The 16,116-nt window shown below is 38.9% G+C and overlaps 1 protein-coding gene across 3 annotated transcripts in view; it reads right to left on the reverse strand.

Moving 5' to 3' along the window:
• adamts10 (ADAM metallopeptidase with thrombospondin type 1 motif, 10) overlaps positions 1-16,116 on the reverse strand; it is a 136,609-nt gene that overhangs the window by 52,976 nt on the left and 67,517 nt on the right. For all 3 annotated transcript variants that reach the window (XM_037535924.1, XM_037535925.1, XM_037535923.1), the window contains exons 11-14: positions 15,330-15,471; positions 11,578-11,685; positions 10,142-10,287; positions 2,277-2,340 (exon numbers count right to left, since the gene is read on the reverse strand). In XM_037535924.1, the coding sequence (XP_037391821.1) occupies positions 2,277-2,340; positions 10,142-10,287; positions 11,578-11,685; positions 15,330-15,471 (460 nt within the window). The remainder of the gene's footprint in view (positions 1-2,276; positions 2,341-10,141; positions 10,288-11,577; positions 11,686-15,329; positions 15,472-16,116) is intronic.

Raw genomic sequence — 16,116 nt, forward strand, 5'->3', positions numbered from 1 at the left:
GCTGAGAAGCTACACTCTTAGCCAGGCTCCCTCTGTGTACTGCTATAAAAGGGTTCTTTGACGAGTAACAATAGTGGAACCTTTTTTGATGCTACAAAAACCCACATATGTTATTTTATCCATCACGGAGAAGAATAAGAAGCTAAGAACCATTTAAGTGTTCAGAAGGTTCTTTGAGTTGTCACAGTTCTATATGTGCTCACCACCTTTACTAACCCTGTTAACCCTTTATAGGTGCACTTATATATAATGAACTCAAACTTTCACAATGACTCATTACTAACCTTTCTAAACTGTATGTTAATTATTCAGTTATTATTCTTAAGACTTCTATCTCGGCAACTACTACAACATTTTCTGTAACTATTAGAATGCACACCAGTAAAAAGCTTAACTGTAAGTGTATTATAGTTATAATATAGGTGTTATAACTGTAGCCTTCGGGACATCCTGCCATGCAGAACATTAACAGGGGTTTTAAATTATGTCACCGTAGTATTTGTTGTAATGCAAACTCACAGCACTTCTCTTATGCATGTGGAAAACATGTTCAGACTGACATCAGTGTGCTGCATGTGCATAAAAATAAAATTTGTCAGGACTATGCAAATTTATAAATTTACAGCCTTGACTTAACCATAATGATGCGGAATCTCAGGAGCCCTTTAACAATTATGAATTATTCAGTAACAAACACTGCAAATTATTCAGAATAACTCATTGAATTCTGAATAATTCACAGTAGCTACTGAATAATTTTAGTAGATGCTAATCATCATCCAGTAGTTGTTGAGTTATTCATTCCAGTTGCTAAATAATTCACAGCACTTGCTAAATACACTGTACATTCTGAATTGTAATTCTGAATTATTCAGTATCTACTATGAAATATTCAGTGTCTACTATAAATTATTCAGTATTAACTACAATTTGTTCAGTATCTTTTACAGGTTATTCAGTATCTACTATGAATTATACAGTAACTACTATGAATTGTTCAGTATCTACTATGGATTATCCAGTATCTACTATAAATTATTCAGTATCTACTATAAATTATTCAGTATCTACTATGAATTATACAGTAACTACTATGAATTGTTCAGTATCTACTATGGATTATCCAATATCTACTATAAATTATTCAGTATTTACTATGAATCATTCAGTATCTACTATGAATTGTTCAGTATCTACTATGGATTATCCAGTATCTACTATGAATTATTCAGTATCTACTATGAATTGTTCAGTATCTACTATGAATTATTCAGTATCTACTATGAATTGTTCAGTATCTACTATGAATTTTTCAGTATCTACTATGGATTATTTAGTATCTGTTATGAATTGTTCAGTACATACTATGAATTATTCAGTATCTACTAGGATTTATCAGTATCTACTATGGATTATCCAGTATCTACTATAAATTGTTCAGTATCTATTATGAATTGTTCAGTATCTACTATGAATTATTCAGTATCTACTATGAATTATACAGTATCTACTATGAATTATACAGTAACTACTATGAATTGTTCAGTATCTACTATGGATTATCCAGTATCTACTATAAATTATTCAGTATTTACTATGAATTATTCAGTAACTACTATGAATTTTTCAGTATCTACTATGAATTTTTCAGTATCTACTAGGATTTATCAGTATCTACTATGGATTATTCAGTAACTACTATAAATTATTCCGTACCTACTATGAATTCTTCAGTATCTACTCAAAATTATTCAATAACTACTATGAAGTTTTCAGTATCTACTACAAATATACACATTAATGAAAGGGAGACAGGCCAATACTGTGAGATAGTAGCATGTTATAATAGCTACTATGAAACTAATAAGCAGGTAATAATGACCGAGAGGAATAGGGAACTAGGACTGAACCAGTTCAATATGCCTGATAATGGATCGTGTTCACATTGCTTTGGAAATGCCTTTTATTCATTTGCTGCATTAGAGTAGTGATAAAAGACGACTAAATTAGTAGCAGTGTGTTCCCATTTATGAGTTTCATTGTTCAGAACAACGACTTAGACAATCAGAATAAACCTCTACAGATTTCCAGGCTTTGCTAGTATCATATCATTTGGATATCCAAATGAGCGCGATGACAGCATTGGGAAATCATGGTGATAAAGCAGACGAGCAGATTCAAAAGCAGAATCAGCACTAAAGCATTGAAGGCTTATAAGACTACTTCAGTCTAAAGAAATCAGCAGGGGGAATAAACCAGGCCTCTTTGAGACTCACTTCAATGTTGCAGGATTTGAAGCGCTTCCTCTCCCCCAAACAGAAGCGTCCTCCGATGGTCGGCCTGAACACAAGGAAATAAAACAAACACGTAAACAGAGCATAATCAAAATCTGAGGGTGATTTCACAACAACTCCAAAATCAGTCCGTCAACACCACCCCGATTTATTCCAGCCAGACTCTCTGTCTGTCAGCTGGCCTTCGTTTGGATTCTTCACCACTTATAATCTTTTCAGCTCCGGTTCAGTGAGTACACTGGGCTGAGTCACAGGAATATTGTGAAATAATACGGCAGAAATATAAATAAATAAATGCAGTGGGTTTTATTGAATAAATGAGATGAATGAGATGCCTGCATGGCAGTGGTCTGTGAAGCAGCTGGCTGCTCACTTTACTGCTCTGACATATCTGATTAATATCCACTATTAATCCAGATCTTCAGTTAGTTACCTGATTTCATTGAACCACTGGCAGTTAATATTATAATACGCACATTAAAAACTATGACATCATTTTTCTATTCATGTATTTAAAGTGCATTGGCAGGCCCGTCATGCTCATGAAACTCTAGCTGAGGATTCATAGCCAAACATCTCTAAAGGCGTTATTAATGAACATCAACTAAACAAACATCACTCACCGCCGCCCTCTAAAGCTGTTATTAATGAACATCAACTAAACAAACATCACTCACCGCCGCCCTCTAAAGGCGTTATTAATGAACATCAACTAAACAAACATCACTCACCGCCGCCCTCTAAAGGCGTTATTAATGAACATCAACTAAACAAACATCACTCACCGCCGCCCTCTAAAGGCGTTATTAATGAACATCAACTAAACAAACATCACTCACCGCCGCCCTCTAAAGGCGTTATTAATGAACATCAACTAAACAAACATCACTCACCGCCGCCCTCTAAAGGCGTTATTAATGAACATCAACTAAACAAACATCACTCACCGCCGCCCTCTAAAGCTGTTATTAATGAACATCAACTAAACAAACATCACTCACCGCCGCCCTCTAAAGGCGTTATTAATGAACATCAACTAAACAAACATCACTCACCGCCGCCCTCTAAAGGTGTTATTAATGAACATCAACTAAACAAACATCACTCACCGCCGCCCTCTAAAGGCGTTATTAATGAACATCAACTAAACAAACATCACTCACCGCCGCCCTCTAAAGGCGTTATTAATGAACATCAACTAAACAAACATCACTCACCGCCGCCCTCTAAAGGCGTTATTAATGAACATCAACTAAACAAACATCACTCACCGCCGCCCTCTAAAGGTGTTATTAATGAACATCAACTAAACAAACATCACTCACCGCCGCCCTCTAAAGGTGTTATTAATGAACATCAACTAAACAAACATCACTCACCGCCGCCCTCTAAAGGTGTTATTAATGAACATCAACTAAACAAACATCACTCACCGCCGCCCTCTAAAGGCGTTATTAATGAACATCAACTAAACAAACATCACTCACCGCCGCCCTCTAAAGGTGTTATTAATGAACATCAACTAAACAAACATCACTCACCGCCGCCCTCTAAAGGCGTTATTAATGAACATCAACTAAACAAACATCACTCACCGCCGCCCTCTAAAGGTGTTATTAATGAACATCAACTAAACAAACATCACTCACCGCCGCCCTCTAAAGGTGTTATTAATGAACATCAACTAAACAAACATCACTCACCGCCGCCCTCTAAAGGCGTTATTAATGAACATCAACTAAACAAACATCACTCACCGCCGCCCTCTAAAGGCGTTATTAATGAACATCAACTAAACAAACATCACTCACCGCCGCCCTCTAAAGGTGTTATTAATGAACATCAACTAAACAAACATCACTCACCGCCGCCCTCTAAAGGCGTTATTAATGAACATCAACTAAACAAACATCACTCACCGCCGCCCTCTAAAGGCGTTATTAATGAACATCAACTAAACAAACATCACTCACCGCCGCCCTCTAAAGGCGTTATTAATGAACATCAACTAAACAAACATCACTCACCGCCGCCCTCTAAAGGCGTTATTAATGAACATCAACTAAACAAACATCACTCACCGCCGCCCTCTAAAGGCGTTATTAATGAACATCAACTAAACAAACATCACTCACCGCCGCCCTCTAAAGGCGTTATTAATGAACATCAACTAAACAAACATCACTCACCGCCGCCCTCTAAAGGTGTTATTAATGAACATCAACTAAACAAACATCACTCACCGCCGCCCTCTAAAGGTGTTATTAATGAACATCAACTAAACAAACATCACTCACCGCCGCCCTCTAAAGGTGTTATTAATGAACATCAACTAAACAAACATCACTCACCGCCGCCCTCTAAAGGCGTTATTAATGAACATCAACTAAACAAACATCACTCACCGCCGCCCTCTAAAGGCGTTATTAATGAACATCAGCTAAACAAACATCACTCACCGCCGCCCTCTAAAGGCGTTATTAATGAACATCAACTAAACAAACATCACTCACCGCCGCCCTCTAAAGGCGTTATTAATGAACATCAACTAAACAAACATCACTCACCGCCGCCCTCTAAAGGCGTTATTAATGAACATCAACTAAACAAACATCACTCACCGCCGCCCTCTAAAGGCGTTATTAATGAACATCAACTAAACAAACATCACTCACCGCCGCCCTCTAAAGGCGTTATTAATGAACATCAACTAAACAAACATCACTCACCGCCGCCCTCTAAAGGCGTTATTAATGAACATCAACTAAACAAACATCACTCACCGCCGCCCTCTAAAGGTGTTATTAACGAACATCTAATAAACAAACATCACTCACCGCCGCCCTCTAAAGGCGTTATTAATGAACATCAACTAAACAAACATCACTCACCGCCGCCCTCTAAAGGCGTTATTAATGAACATCAACTAAACAAACATCACTCACCGCCGCCCTCTAAAGGCGTTATTAATGAACATCAACTAAACAAACATCACTCACCGCCGCCCTCTAAAGGCGTTATTAATGAACATCAGCTAAACAAACATCACTCACCGCCGCCCTCTAAAGGCGTTATTAATGAACATCAACTAAACAAACATCACTCACCGCCGCCCTCTAAAGGTGTTATTAATGAACATCAACTAAACAAACATCACTCACCGCCGCCCTCTAAAGGTGTTATTAATGAACATCAACTAAACAAACATCACTCACCGCCGCCCTCTAAAGGTGTTATTAATGAACATCAACTAAACAAACATCACTCACCGCCGCCCTCTAAAGGTGTTATTAATGAACATCAACTAAACAAACATCACTCACCGCCGCCCTCTAAAGGTGTTATTAATGAACATCAACTAAACAAACATCACTCACCGCCGCCCTCTAAAGGTGTTATTAATGAACATCAACTAAACAAACATCACTCACCGCCGCCCTCTAAAGGTGTTATTAATGAACATCAACTAAACAAACATCACTCACCGCCGCCCTCTAAAGGTGTTATTAATGAACATCAACTAAACAAACATCACTCACCGCCGCCCTCTAAAGGCGTTATTAATGAACATCAACTAAACAAACATCACTCACCGCCGCCCTCTAAAGGCGTTATTAATGAACATCAACTAAACAAACATCACTCACCGCCGCCCTCTAAAGGCGTTATTAATGAACATCAACTAAACAAAAATCACTCACCGCCGCCCTCTAAAGGCGTTATTAATGAACATCAACTAAACAAACATCACTCACCGCCGCCCTCTAAAGGCGTTATTAATGAACATCAACTAAACAAACATCACTCACCGCCGCCCTCTAAAGGTGTTATTAATGAACGTCAACTAAACAAACATCACTCACCGCCGCCCTCTAAAGGCGTTATTAATGAACGTCAACTAAACAAACATCACTCACCGCCGCCCTCTAAAGGCGTTATTAATGAACGTCAACTAAACAAACATCACTCACCGCCGCCCTCTAAAGGCGTTATTAATGAACATCAGCTAAACAAACATCACTCACCGCCGCCCTCTAAAGGCGTTATTAATGAACATCAACTAAACAAACATCACTCACCGCCGCCCTCTAAAGGTGTTATTAATGAACATCAACTAAACAAACATCACTCACCGCCGCCCTCTAAAGGCGTTATTAATGAACATCAACTAAACAAACATCACTCACCGCCGCCCTCTAAAGGCGTTATTAATGAACATCAACTAAACAAACATCACTCACCGCCGCCCTCTAAAGGCGTTATTAATGAACATCAACTAAACAAAAATCACTCACCGCCGCCCTCTAAAGGCGTTATTAATGAACATCAACTAAACAAACATCACTCACCGCCGCCCTCTAAAGGCGTTATTAATGAACATCAACTAAACAAACATCACTCACCGCCGCCCTCTAAAGGTGTTATTAATGAACATCAACTAAACAAACATCACTCACCGCCGCCCTCTAAAGGTGTTATTAATGAACATCAACTAAACAAACATCACTCACCGCCGCCCTCTAAAGGTGTTATTAATGAACATCAACTAAACAAACATCACTCACCGCCGCCCTCTAAAGGTGTTATTAATGAACATCAACTAAACAAACATCACTCACCGCCGCCCTCTAAAGGCGTTATTAATGAACATCAACTAAACAAACATCACTCACCGCCGCCCTCTAAAGGCGTTATTAATGAACATCAACTAAACAAACATCACTCACCGCCGCCCTCTAAAGGCGTTATTAATGAACATCAACTAAACAAACATCACTCACCGCCGCCCTCTAAAGCTGTTATTAATGAACGTCAACTAAACAAACATCACTCACCGCCGCCCTCTAAAGGCGTTATTAATGAACGTCAACTAAACAAACATCACTCACCGCCGCCCTCTAAAGGCGTTATTAATGAACATCAGCTAAACAAACATCACTCACCGCCGCCCTCTAAAGGCGTTATTAATGAACATCAACTAAACAAACATCACTCACCGCCGCCCTCTAAAGGCGTTATTAATGAACATCAACTAAACAAACATCACTCACCGCCGCCCTCTAAAGGCGTTATTAATGAACATCAACTAAACAAACATCACTCACCGCCGCCCTCTAAAGGCGTTATTAATGAACATCAACTAAACAAACATCACTCACCGCCGCCCTCTAAAGGCGTTATTAATGAACATCAACTAAACAAACATCACTCACCGCCGCCCTCTAAAGGCGTTATTAATGAACATCAACTAAACAAACATCACTCACCGCCGCCCTCTAAAGGCGTTATTAATGAACATCAACTAAACAAACATCACTCACCGCCGCCCTCTAAAGGCGTTATTAATGAACATCAACTAAACAAACATCACTCACCGCCGCCCTCTAAAGGCGTTATTAATGAACATCAACTAAACAAACATCACTCACCGCCGCCCTCTAAAGGCGTTATTAATGAACATCAACTAAACAAACATCACTCACCGCCGCCCTCTAAAGGCGTTATTAATGAACATCAACTAAACAAACATCACTCACCGCCGCCCTCTAAAGGCGTTATTAATGAACATCAACTAAACAAACATCACTCACCGCCGCCCTCTAAAGGCGTTATTAATGAACATCAACTAAACAAACATCACTCACCGCCGCCCTCTAAAGGTGTTATTAATGAACATCAACTAAACAAACATCACTCACCGCCGCCCTCTAAAGGCGTTATTAATGAACATCAGCTAAACAAACATCACTCACCGCCGCCCTCTAAAGGCGTTATTAATGAACATCAACTAAACAAACATCACTCACCGCCGCCCTCTAAAGGCGTTATTAATGAACATCAACTAAACAAACATCACTCACCGCCGCCCTCTAAAGGTGTTATTAATGAACATCAACTAAACAAACATCACTCACCGCCGCCCTCTAAAGGTGTTATTAATGAACATCAGCTAAACAAACATTACTCATTGCCACCCTCTAAAGGTGTTACAGTACCGGTACAGTACAAAAGTAGAACTTTAACTTTAATGCTGTTTTAAGACTCATGCCATATCTCAAAAAATGTGTTTTCTACTGTTTTCTTTGATTTACATTTATTTGCCCCAACCCAACTTATGAGAAAGCAGCCAATACATAATCTGTTTGTTGCGATGTAAACATATGATTGTGAAAGCTAACAACTGTGGAAAATAATTGTGATCAGCTTAAATTACTGCGAACAAGCATTTTTATAATAATTGTGACAAGCCTACATGAGAGATGCATTAAAACAAACAAAAATGTATATGTCGCCCACACCTACTGGCAAACTGAGGATTCCTGGCAAAAAACTAAGCAGAAAGCCAAAAGAAACCTGTTTCTGTTGGCTGCCTCTTACCACAGTCTTAATATGGAACAGCACACAAAACAAGGACACGTACCAGGAGTCACAGTGATGGTATGCAGCAAATCTGTGACACAGTTTGTGTACTTAGAACACAGCTTTATGTTTAAAAAATAAGTTTTAGCATAACAAGTTTGTAAGAGCTCCGGCTACTAAATTGCTGTAATCACTGTAAAATGTAACCATCCCTACATCTGACTAAAATCTCTGTTATCTTTACTAGTTTGTCTGATGACTGTGGTAAGAGTTACAGTAAAGCTAGTTTAGTGGCAAGTAATAGCCTATATATCAGAAGCTCTGTCAATCTGATGGGGCTGAGGGACACAATGGCTGCACTACAGAATACAACATAACACAATTTAGGTCAACACTTATATTATTTCCTTATTTGCGTAAAAGTAACACTACATGTGGTTTTTAACATACTTGCTTTGAGAGTGGTGTGCAGTCAGACCCAACAGAGAATGGCAAAGTACCAACATGTACCATGAGTCATAGCGTCAGCAGAGACAACCTCAGTCACAACACCTGAGGGAAACTCACTCTAAATGCAGCAACATAACTGTAGAGTTACGTAGTCAGGACACGCTAACCAACATAAACAGTACTAGACTGATCTAACTCGGGGAGGAATGCTGAAAGTGTAGTTAAATTGTGCCGAGGGTGACGCAGGACTAGGTCTGGGCAATAAAAGGCTTGAATTTACATATTTTTTGATACAGAAAATGCAAGACAGATTCATTTACGATACAATGGGTACGCATGCTCTATTCCTCAATCCGGCTTCAGCAGCAAAGCTTTAAGTCTGAGCAACTGCAACTTCAGTTCACTAGGAGGCAAGAAGAAGTCTAGCCATTCACTTACAACAGCAGGGACAGCTGGCAGAGCTAACTATTGCTGAAATTGTGGAGATTAAAAAAGGCTATAAGGAAATATAAGAACAAAAAAGGCAAAAAAAGGCCACACATCCCCTGCTGTGTGGAATTTGTTTGGTTTTCTTAAATCAATTTTCTTCAAGGTTCAAAATAACGTTCAGCTTACTGAGAAGTTCACTGCTGATAATTATTGATTTTGAAGCATATGGAAAAAACTAGTCAAATGCAAAAGTTTGAACACCTCCAATCAAATGACGTTTTAATGGGAATAAACATAATCTGGAAACTTTAGTGCAAAATATCCATTTATTTGCTAAATTTCGTTTAACAAATATTTAAAAAATAATAATAATCAGCGATTGTGTATTAAAATGTGCAGAGGTGTGTTGTCTGTAAAAGACGTGCGACCTTTAATATATTTCCTTAATTTTCACAAATCAACAAAACATTTCCTCAAAACCTTTGCATTCACTGGATACTGTGATGAGATATTTTGCCATATCACCCACCTGTACATTAAGCCCCTCCCCTAAAGATGCACCACATGTTCACTAACAGATTTATCCCCAGCTCTATCACATGACCCACCTGGGACTATCACAATGGCGGATAGAGGAGGAGACTCCACCCCCACAGGTGCGGCTGCACTCTTCCCACGGCGACCACGGACCCCACTGGCCATCCACTCCCTCCGGCCGTGTCCCGTAGGGCACGCACACTCGCTTATAGCACCACTGAGTGGACATACACAGAAAGGTTTGATTGAATTCACTTAAGTTTCATTCCGACATTGAAGTAAACATGCTGACAATACAGAGCCAAAACAGTGGCTACAGGTTAATGGTCATCACATTGGACTGTTTGGTAAGATTCGCTGTTAAGGACTGAATAATAAGCCTTTTAGGAAACTGAGTGGGCAAGCCTTCAAACTGCAATGGACAGCATTCAGGACATATATTCAGTCCTTTCAGTCCCTTATAAAAATAAAATCTTAAAGGGCCCAAAACATAGAGAAACAACGTGCCCTGATTTTTTATTTTTTTTATTTTGCAAATAGCTAAATTCCTTGTTCGTACAGATCAGAAATGGATACTAAACTACATAAAAGGCCAAGTTTGAATTCTCTGCTTTTTTGTGATGTTACTATTTAACATTTTCAACCTACAGCAGTTTAGCCCCACCCATTCTTACTGAACTTATAAGGAGTGTTTTACACTGTTTTTGCTTTTTGCATGAGGCACAATAAAAGCCAGCCAATGTATCGCTGCTGCCAGAACAAAACCTCGTATCTCCATTTTTGTCGTTTTTCAGTTTTTGACATAATTTGAAAATACCTGTTGTCTTTTCAACTTTGTGTGCATTTCATGGTGAATGGACCAAAAGAAACGACCCAAAATGACTTGTAAATACGTCTGGTTTCATTGACTTACATTATAAGTAAAGTAGGTTTTTTCCTTCTCCTGTAAAGTTACCGTTTTGGAGATACGAGGTTTTAATCTGACAACAGCGATACACACACACACACACACACACACACACACACACACACACACACACATGCATGCACACATTTGAAAAGCACAGTAACACAAACAGCCTGCTTAAATATAAGGAACAGGTTGAAAAAAGTAAAAATTAATTATGACTGTTTCTAGTACATAAACTTACCAAAAAGTTCCTCTTCAGACAGAAAACTTTAAAAAAAATTGCAGCATACAGGCCCTTCAACAGAATAATGAGCCTAAAGTCTGAGGTGGTCATTTTCTAAAACTTCTCCAATCACTACTTTACAGACAACATGTATAACACACAACAGTGCTTTATAAATATGGCCTTATAATCCAGAAGAAATCCACCAAACCACTTATGCAACAAGTGAACCCTGCAGTAGGAAAAAACTGTTGCAATTAGCTTTTATTATAGATGAGTGTTGTGGTCATATAAAACAGTACTAGGGTGTAATTAACATTACTATGTATCAGATTCTTCAGTAGGATGCTGGTGGGTTTGCCCTCAATACTCACCCCTTTCTCAATGGTGCTGGTTTGGCAGATGGTGCCTTCAGCTGCTGGGATGCTGCTGGTTATACAACGGTTGCTCTTACTCATACACCACAGCTCACTGCACACCTCCTGCACATATACACATATATACATAACATGTACAACTATGCATCTGGGCAGTAAGCATTTAGTGGTTCACTAACATTAAAAGCACTAACATTAGAATACATCAAATGAAAGCATCTGTTGTGACTGTTACCGAGTTTATGTAACAAATCCCTCATAAAAATGAAAAAAAAAAAAAAGAATTTGTATTTAATTTTAGGTCAACAGAATCAGGTTTGCATGTAAACCCTGCAATTATTACAGAAATCCATTGTTACGTTTTGGTTGGAAACACAAGGATTAAAGTCTTGAAATGCCCAATGGAAAAACTGCCTAATCAGGACTTTTTTCCACTGTGGTATCCAGGTAAATACAACCAAGCAAGCTCTCCCATGGTTTAGGCCAGCGTCACTCTAGGCCTTCTGGAAGTTCAAGACTCATAACTATATGTGAGTACAAGTGGTAGCCTGACTGAAGGAAGAAATGGAAAACAGCGACAGCTCTATGAGGCTCTTTACTGGAGGAGTCAATCTACACTGATACATACAAGGGAAAATATGTATTTATGTCTGTTACAAGCTTCAGATGTCCATGTTTAGCCATCCAGAAAAAAACAAAAAATGGACTGTTTGCATGACTGTTAGTTTAGTGCTAACATACCATTGAAACCTCACAGGTTGGTAGATGATATTGTGAAGGAATGTGATGCAGTTTATCACAATAATGACAAACATCGTCATACTGCCCACTCTCAGCTCTTTCATCAACCACATTAACACACACAGCCCATTTATTTGGTCAAACTTTTTGGTCAAATATTTATTGGACAAACCCGTCTCAGGGCAGTTACAGCTTGAATGATTCTTAAACGTAATGTCCTGCTCCAGATGTTCTTCTACTGGCATGTCATTACACACACTATGCACATAAAGCTCTGCTCAATAAAGACAGCTATAGAAGTCTTTAAAGATTCTCAGCAGCTGAGCCAAGGCTCTGAGGTCCACAGCAATTCAGCAGAAGGCAGAAAAGGTCAGCTATGGTTGCTGCAGGGAGGCCGCACGAGGCTGAACGCAGAATTTTTTTTTTAAATCACTGAGGTTTTTAGATTTTTTTCGACAAAAGTGGCCGAGAGCCAGAAATCAGCAGACAGGGAGCAGCGAGGAGGTGGAATGCTACAGCTGGGGAAGAAAATAAGGTAAAACAGCCATCTGGTCCAGATCTGGGAGAAAGAAGAAAAGAAAGAGAGATGGAGGGTAGGGCAGAGAGAGAAAAAGAAAGTGTTGAGCGATTCACTGTAAGAAAACAGAGGGGAACAGAGGTCTGAACCCAAAGCCCCCAGCTTAAGCCACAGATGTCGTGTAGATGTCTTAATATGAAATTACTCAAGTCACAGCACCGTTCTGAACAGCAATTCAGTATAACTTTGCAACTCAACAATGATGTGACCAGGAAAGAACGGAGCGGCGCAGCTCTGCCACATCACCAAGCAATGATATACACAATCTTATCTCAGAAGGAGATGTTTAGTGTTCTCCTCTGAGTGTGTTGAGGCGCCTGTTGATTCTCTGTGTTTAATGAAACTGAATGCATTTTAAAGCTTATATTAGTTTAGATTTTGACTATATTAGTCTTCCCAAACTGGTGCACTGTTGTATTAGACATAACAGCTCAACAGAAATTGACTGCTTCTTACTTTTTTACACCGCAAAAACCTACTGATTCTTAGAACATCAATTCAAGACATTTAAACTCAGAGTACAATCTGGATGAAAAGGAAAACGATGATGTACAATAATAATAAAGCAGAATCAAATCAAATAGACTATCTTGTGGTGTACTTAGAGTAATACATATAATCTATATCAGTATGCCATATAGTGCTTTTTTGGTTTTAGCAATGTTTTAGCAATACACCATATTTTAGATACATAAAGAGCACTATATCTATGAAAAAACATATACAAAATAGCTGTGTTTCTGATGCCAAGCCATTTGTGCGCTGTGTAAGGTTCCTTTTGGTATAATATTAAGATTAGAAAGCCAAATTATATTTTGTTGATTCTCTAAGAGAAAACAATTTCACACCTCCCCTACAGGGAACAGACTTAATCTGGCCTTTTATGCTAATTTTACTTTACATTTTCTATTTAGTGAGTTTAACTATCACACATCCCTCCAGCCATGACTCTCAGGACTCCAATTCCCAGGACTCCCTGGGTGAGCATGTGATGTCAAGGTCACCAGGGTCTACCTATCAGAGGCTGTGTTTACATGCAAAGATGTTTGCCAATCTGATTGAAAGCAATCGGATTACGGATTTAGACTGCTGTGTTTATTCTCACTCTATTCAACAGTCTGATGGAAAATCACATAAGCTGGACGTCCATCCCACCGCCGTCTCTTAAAGCTCAGAGCATAAACTTCGTCTCCTCTGCGGTATAAACCTTTCATGATGACGCGTCGCACATGCGCAGAACATACTTGCACGTTCCGATAGGGAATGTAATCGGATTCAGGCGTTTACACGGATATTCGTTTACATGGACATATTCTATTCCGACTGAGCTATTAGTCAGATTATTAATGGATTACTGGGCTGCATGTAAACGTGTCTAGATCAGCTGTAGACGTATAGATCAGCTCCCTGACTACCGATGTTTTCACCAGTTGTACATATCATGCGACTAGATCCAGGTAGTTCATTAGCCTGGGCTTTAGGACAGGTTAGTTGTGAGGTGTTGCTTTATTCGTTGAGCTACTGAATGTTCTTGACCATGTTCTGTTCTACTGTTTGTTTATCTGTTTGTTTTGGTTTTTTTCTACTGTCCCTTTTGCCTGTTCCCATTTTAGATTTTGGTTGCCTATTGGTTGCATGTTTGTACACTGTTGGCTCGTGTTGGTTCTGACCTTTGCCTGTTATTTGACCTCTATTGGACAAATTATTAAAGCATCTTTTTCACATTTTATCCACAAACATCTAAGTCAGACTCAGATTAACAGATTGGAAAAAATAAAACAGAAAATATAAAAGATATAACACCCCATTTTTACGTTATTATTTTTCTCCAAAATGTTAAATTCTGCAAATAGTTTTGCAGTAAAATTGTGTTCTCTGTAGGATGTGTTGAGTTATTTTTATAAAATCAACAAAAACAAAACGCAATTTGACTGGAGCACCCAAACTTTTGCACCTGACTGTATATCCAGATTGTAAGACGCTAACTTAAAATATCATCAAATACCCTGATAGCACAATATGTGGGGGAAATATTGTGACTGAATTTTATCAATAACATCCAGTATAATAGTCCAGAATGAGCTGGGTGATGTTGATAAAATTCAGTTTCACAATGTTTCCCACTTAGTTAGTATTAATAAAGCTGAAGGCCATGTTTCCTGAGCACTGCTACTCTACACTAAAACCTGACACGACTTGTTTTGATCTGGCTGTTTTGTTGTGTGCCGCTGCTTCTAAATGCACCAAAAAGAACCTTTAATTGTGTATTTTTACCAGTGTAGCACCAGGGACACCTTATAAAACAGACTATTGTGGATTTAACATCTATTTTCTGCCAATACCACTAGAACTGAAAGACAACTCACTGGCTAGCACAGTGGACTCAAATACACTCAAAACATCAGGAGTCTGAAAAAGTGAAATGGAGTACCCCGTATTTACACTGCCGAGATTTCACTCCGTACTGGAAACGGCACTGCTCGTCAGCGTCGTAGGCCTGTCCGGGGGCTGTGGTGGGGTACACAAACTCCTGTTTCGGGGGAACGTTGTTCACACAGGATCCCATCCCAGAGCTGCAGAAAGTCACATACATACATAATGAACAATGGAACATTTTCCAGATAAAAACTTGCTAAAACTGGAGTAATTACATTAGTATCTTAAACTCTCATTAAGAAAAATGTTAAATGGTAAATTCTGAAGTTTAGCAGAACTTAATTAAAGTGCAAACTGCCATAGCACACTAGTTCCCTTCAGGCCTTAAGACCAGAAACAAACCCCACGCAAATGACAACGCCTGGCCATCGCCTGCAAACGGACAGTCCTTCTGTACAACCTCAGCGTGTGCCCTTACACTGCCGCGGCAGTTAAAACACTCAGGCCTCAATGATGTGTAGAGCCTAGTATTGTAATCATTTTGCCAATAGTGTAATATGGGTCCAAAATGTAATAATGTTTTGCACTTAGCTTGGTCAAAAAAGTAGTAAAACCTCTGTAATAATGCACTGACGTAGTAGAGTCATTCTATGGAAACGTGTCCCTAGCGTTTACATCAATTTAGCTATATTGATTTTCAAACCAATGATATAGAATTTCAAGCACCACATGTTTTTCTACAAGTTTACCTCCAATAATCTGTACATGACTGTGAAATATATGATTTAAATGACATACAGAAAACAAATGCCCAATGAATATTATAAAATATTTAATGAAAG

Source organism: Pygocentrus nattereri, chromosome 28 (genome assembly GCF_015220715.1).
Source record: "Pygocentrus nattereri isolate fPygNat1 chromosome 28, fPygNat1.pri, whole genome shotgun sequence".
Classification (NCBI taxonomy): Eukaryota; Metazoa; Chordata; class Actinopteri; order Characiformes; family Serrasalmidae; genus Pygocentrus; species Pygocentrus nattereri.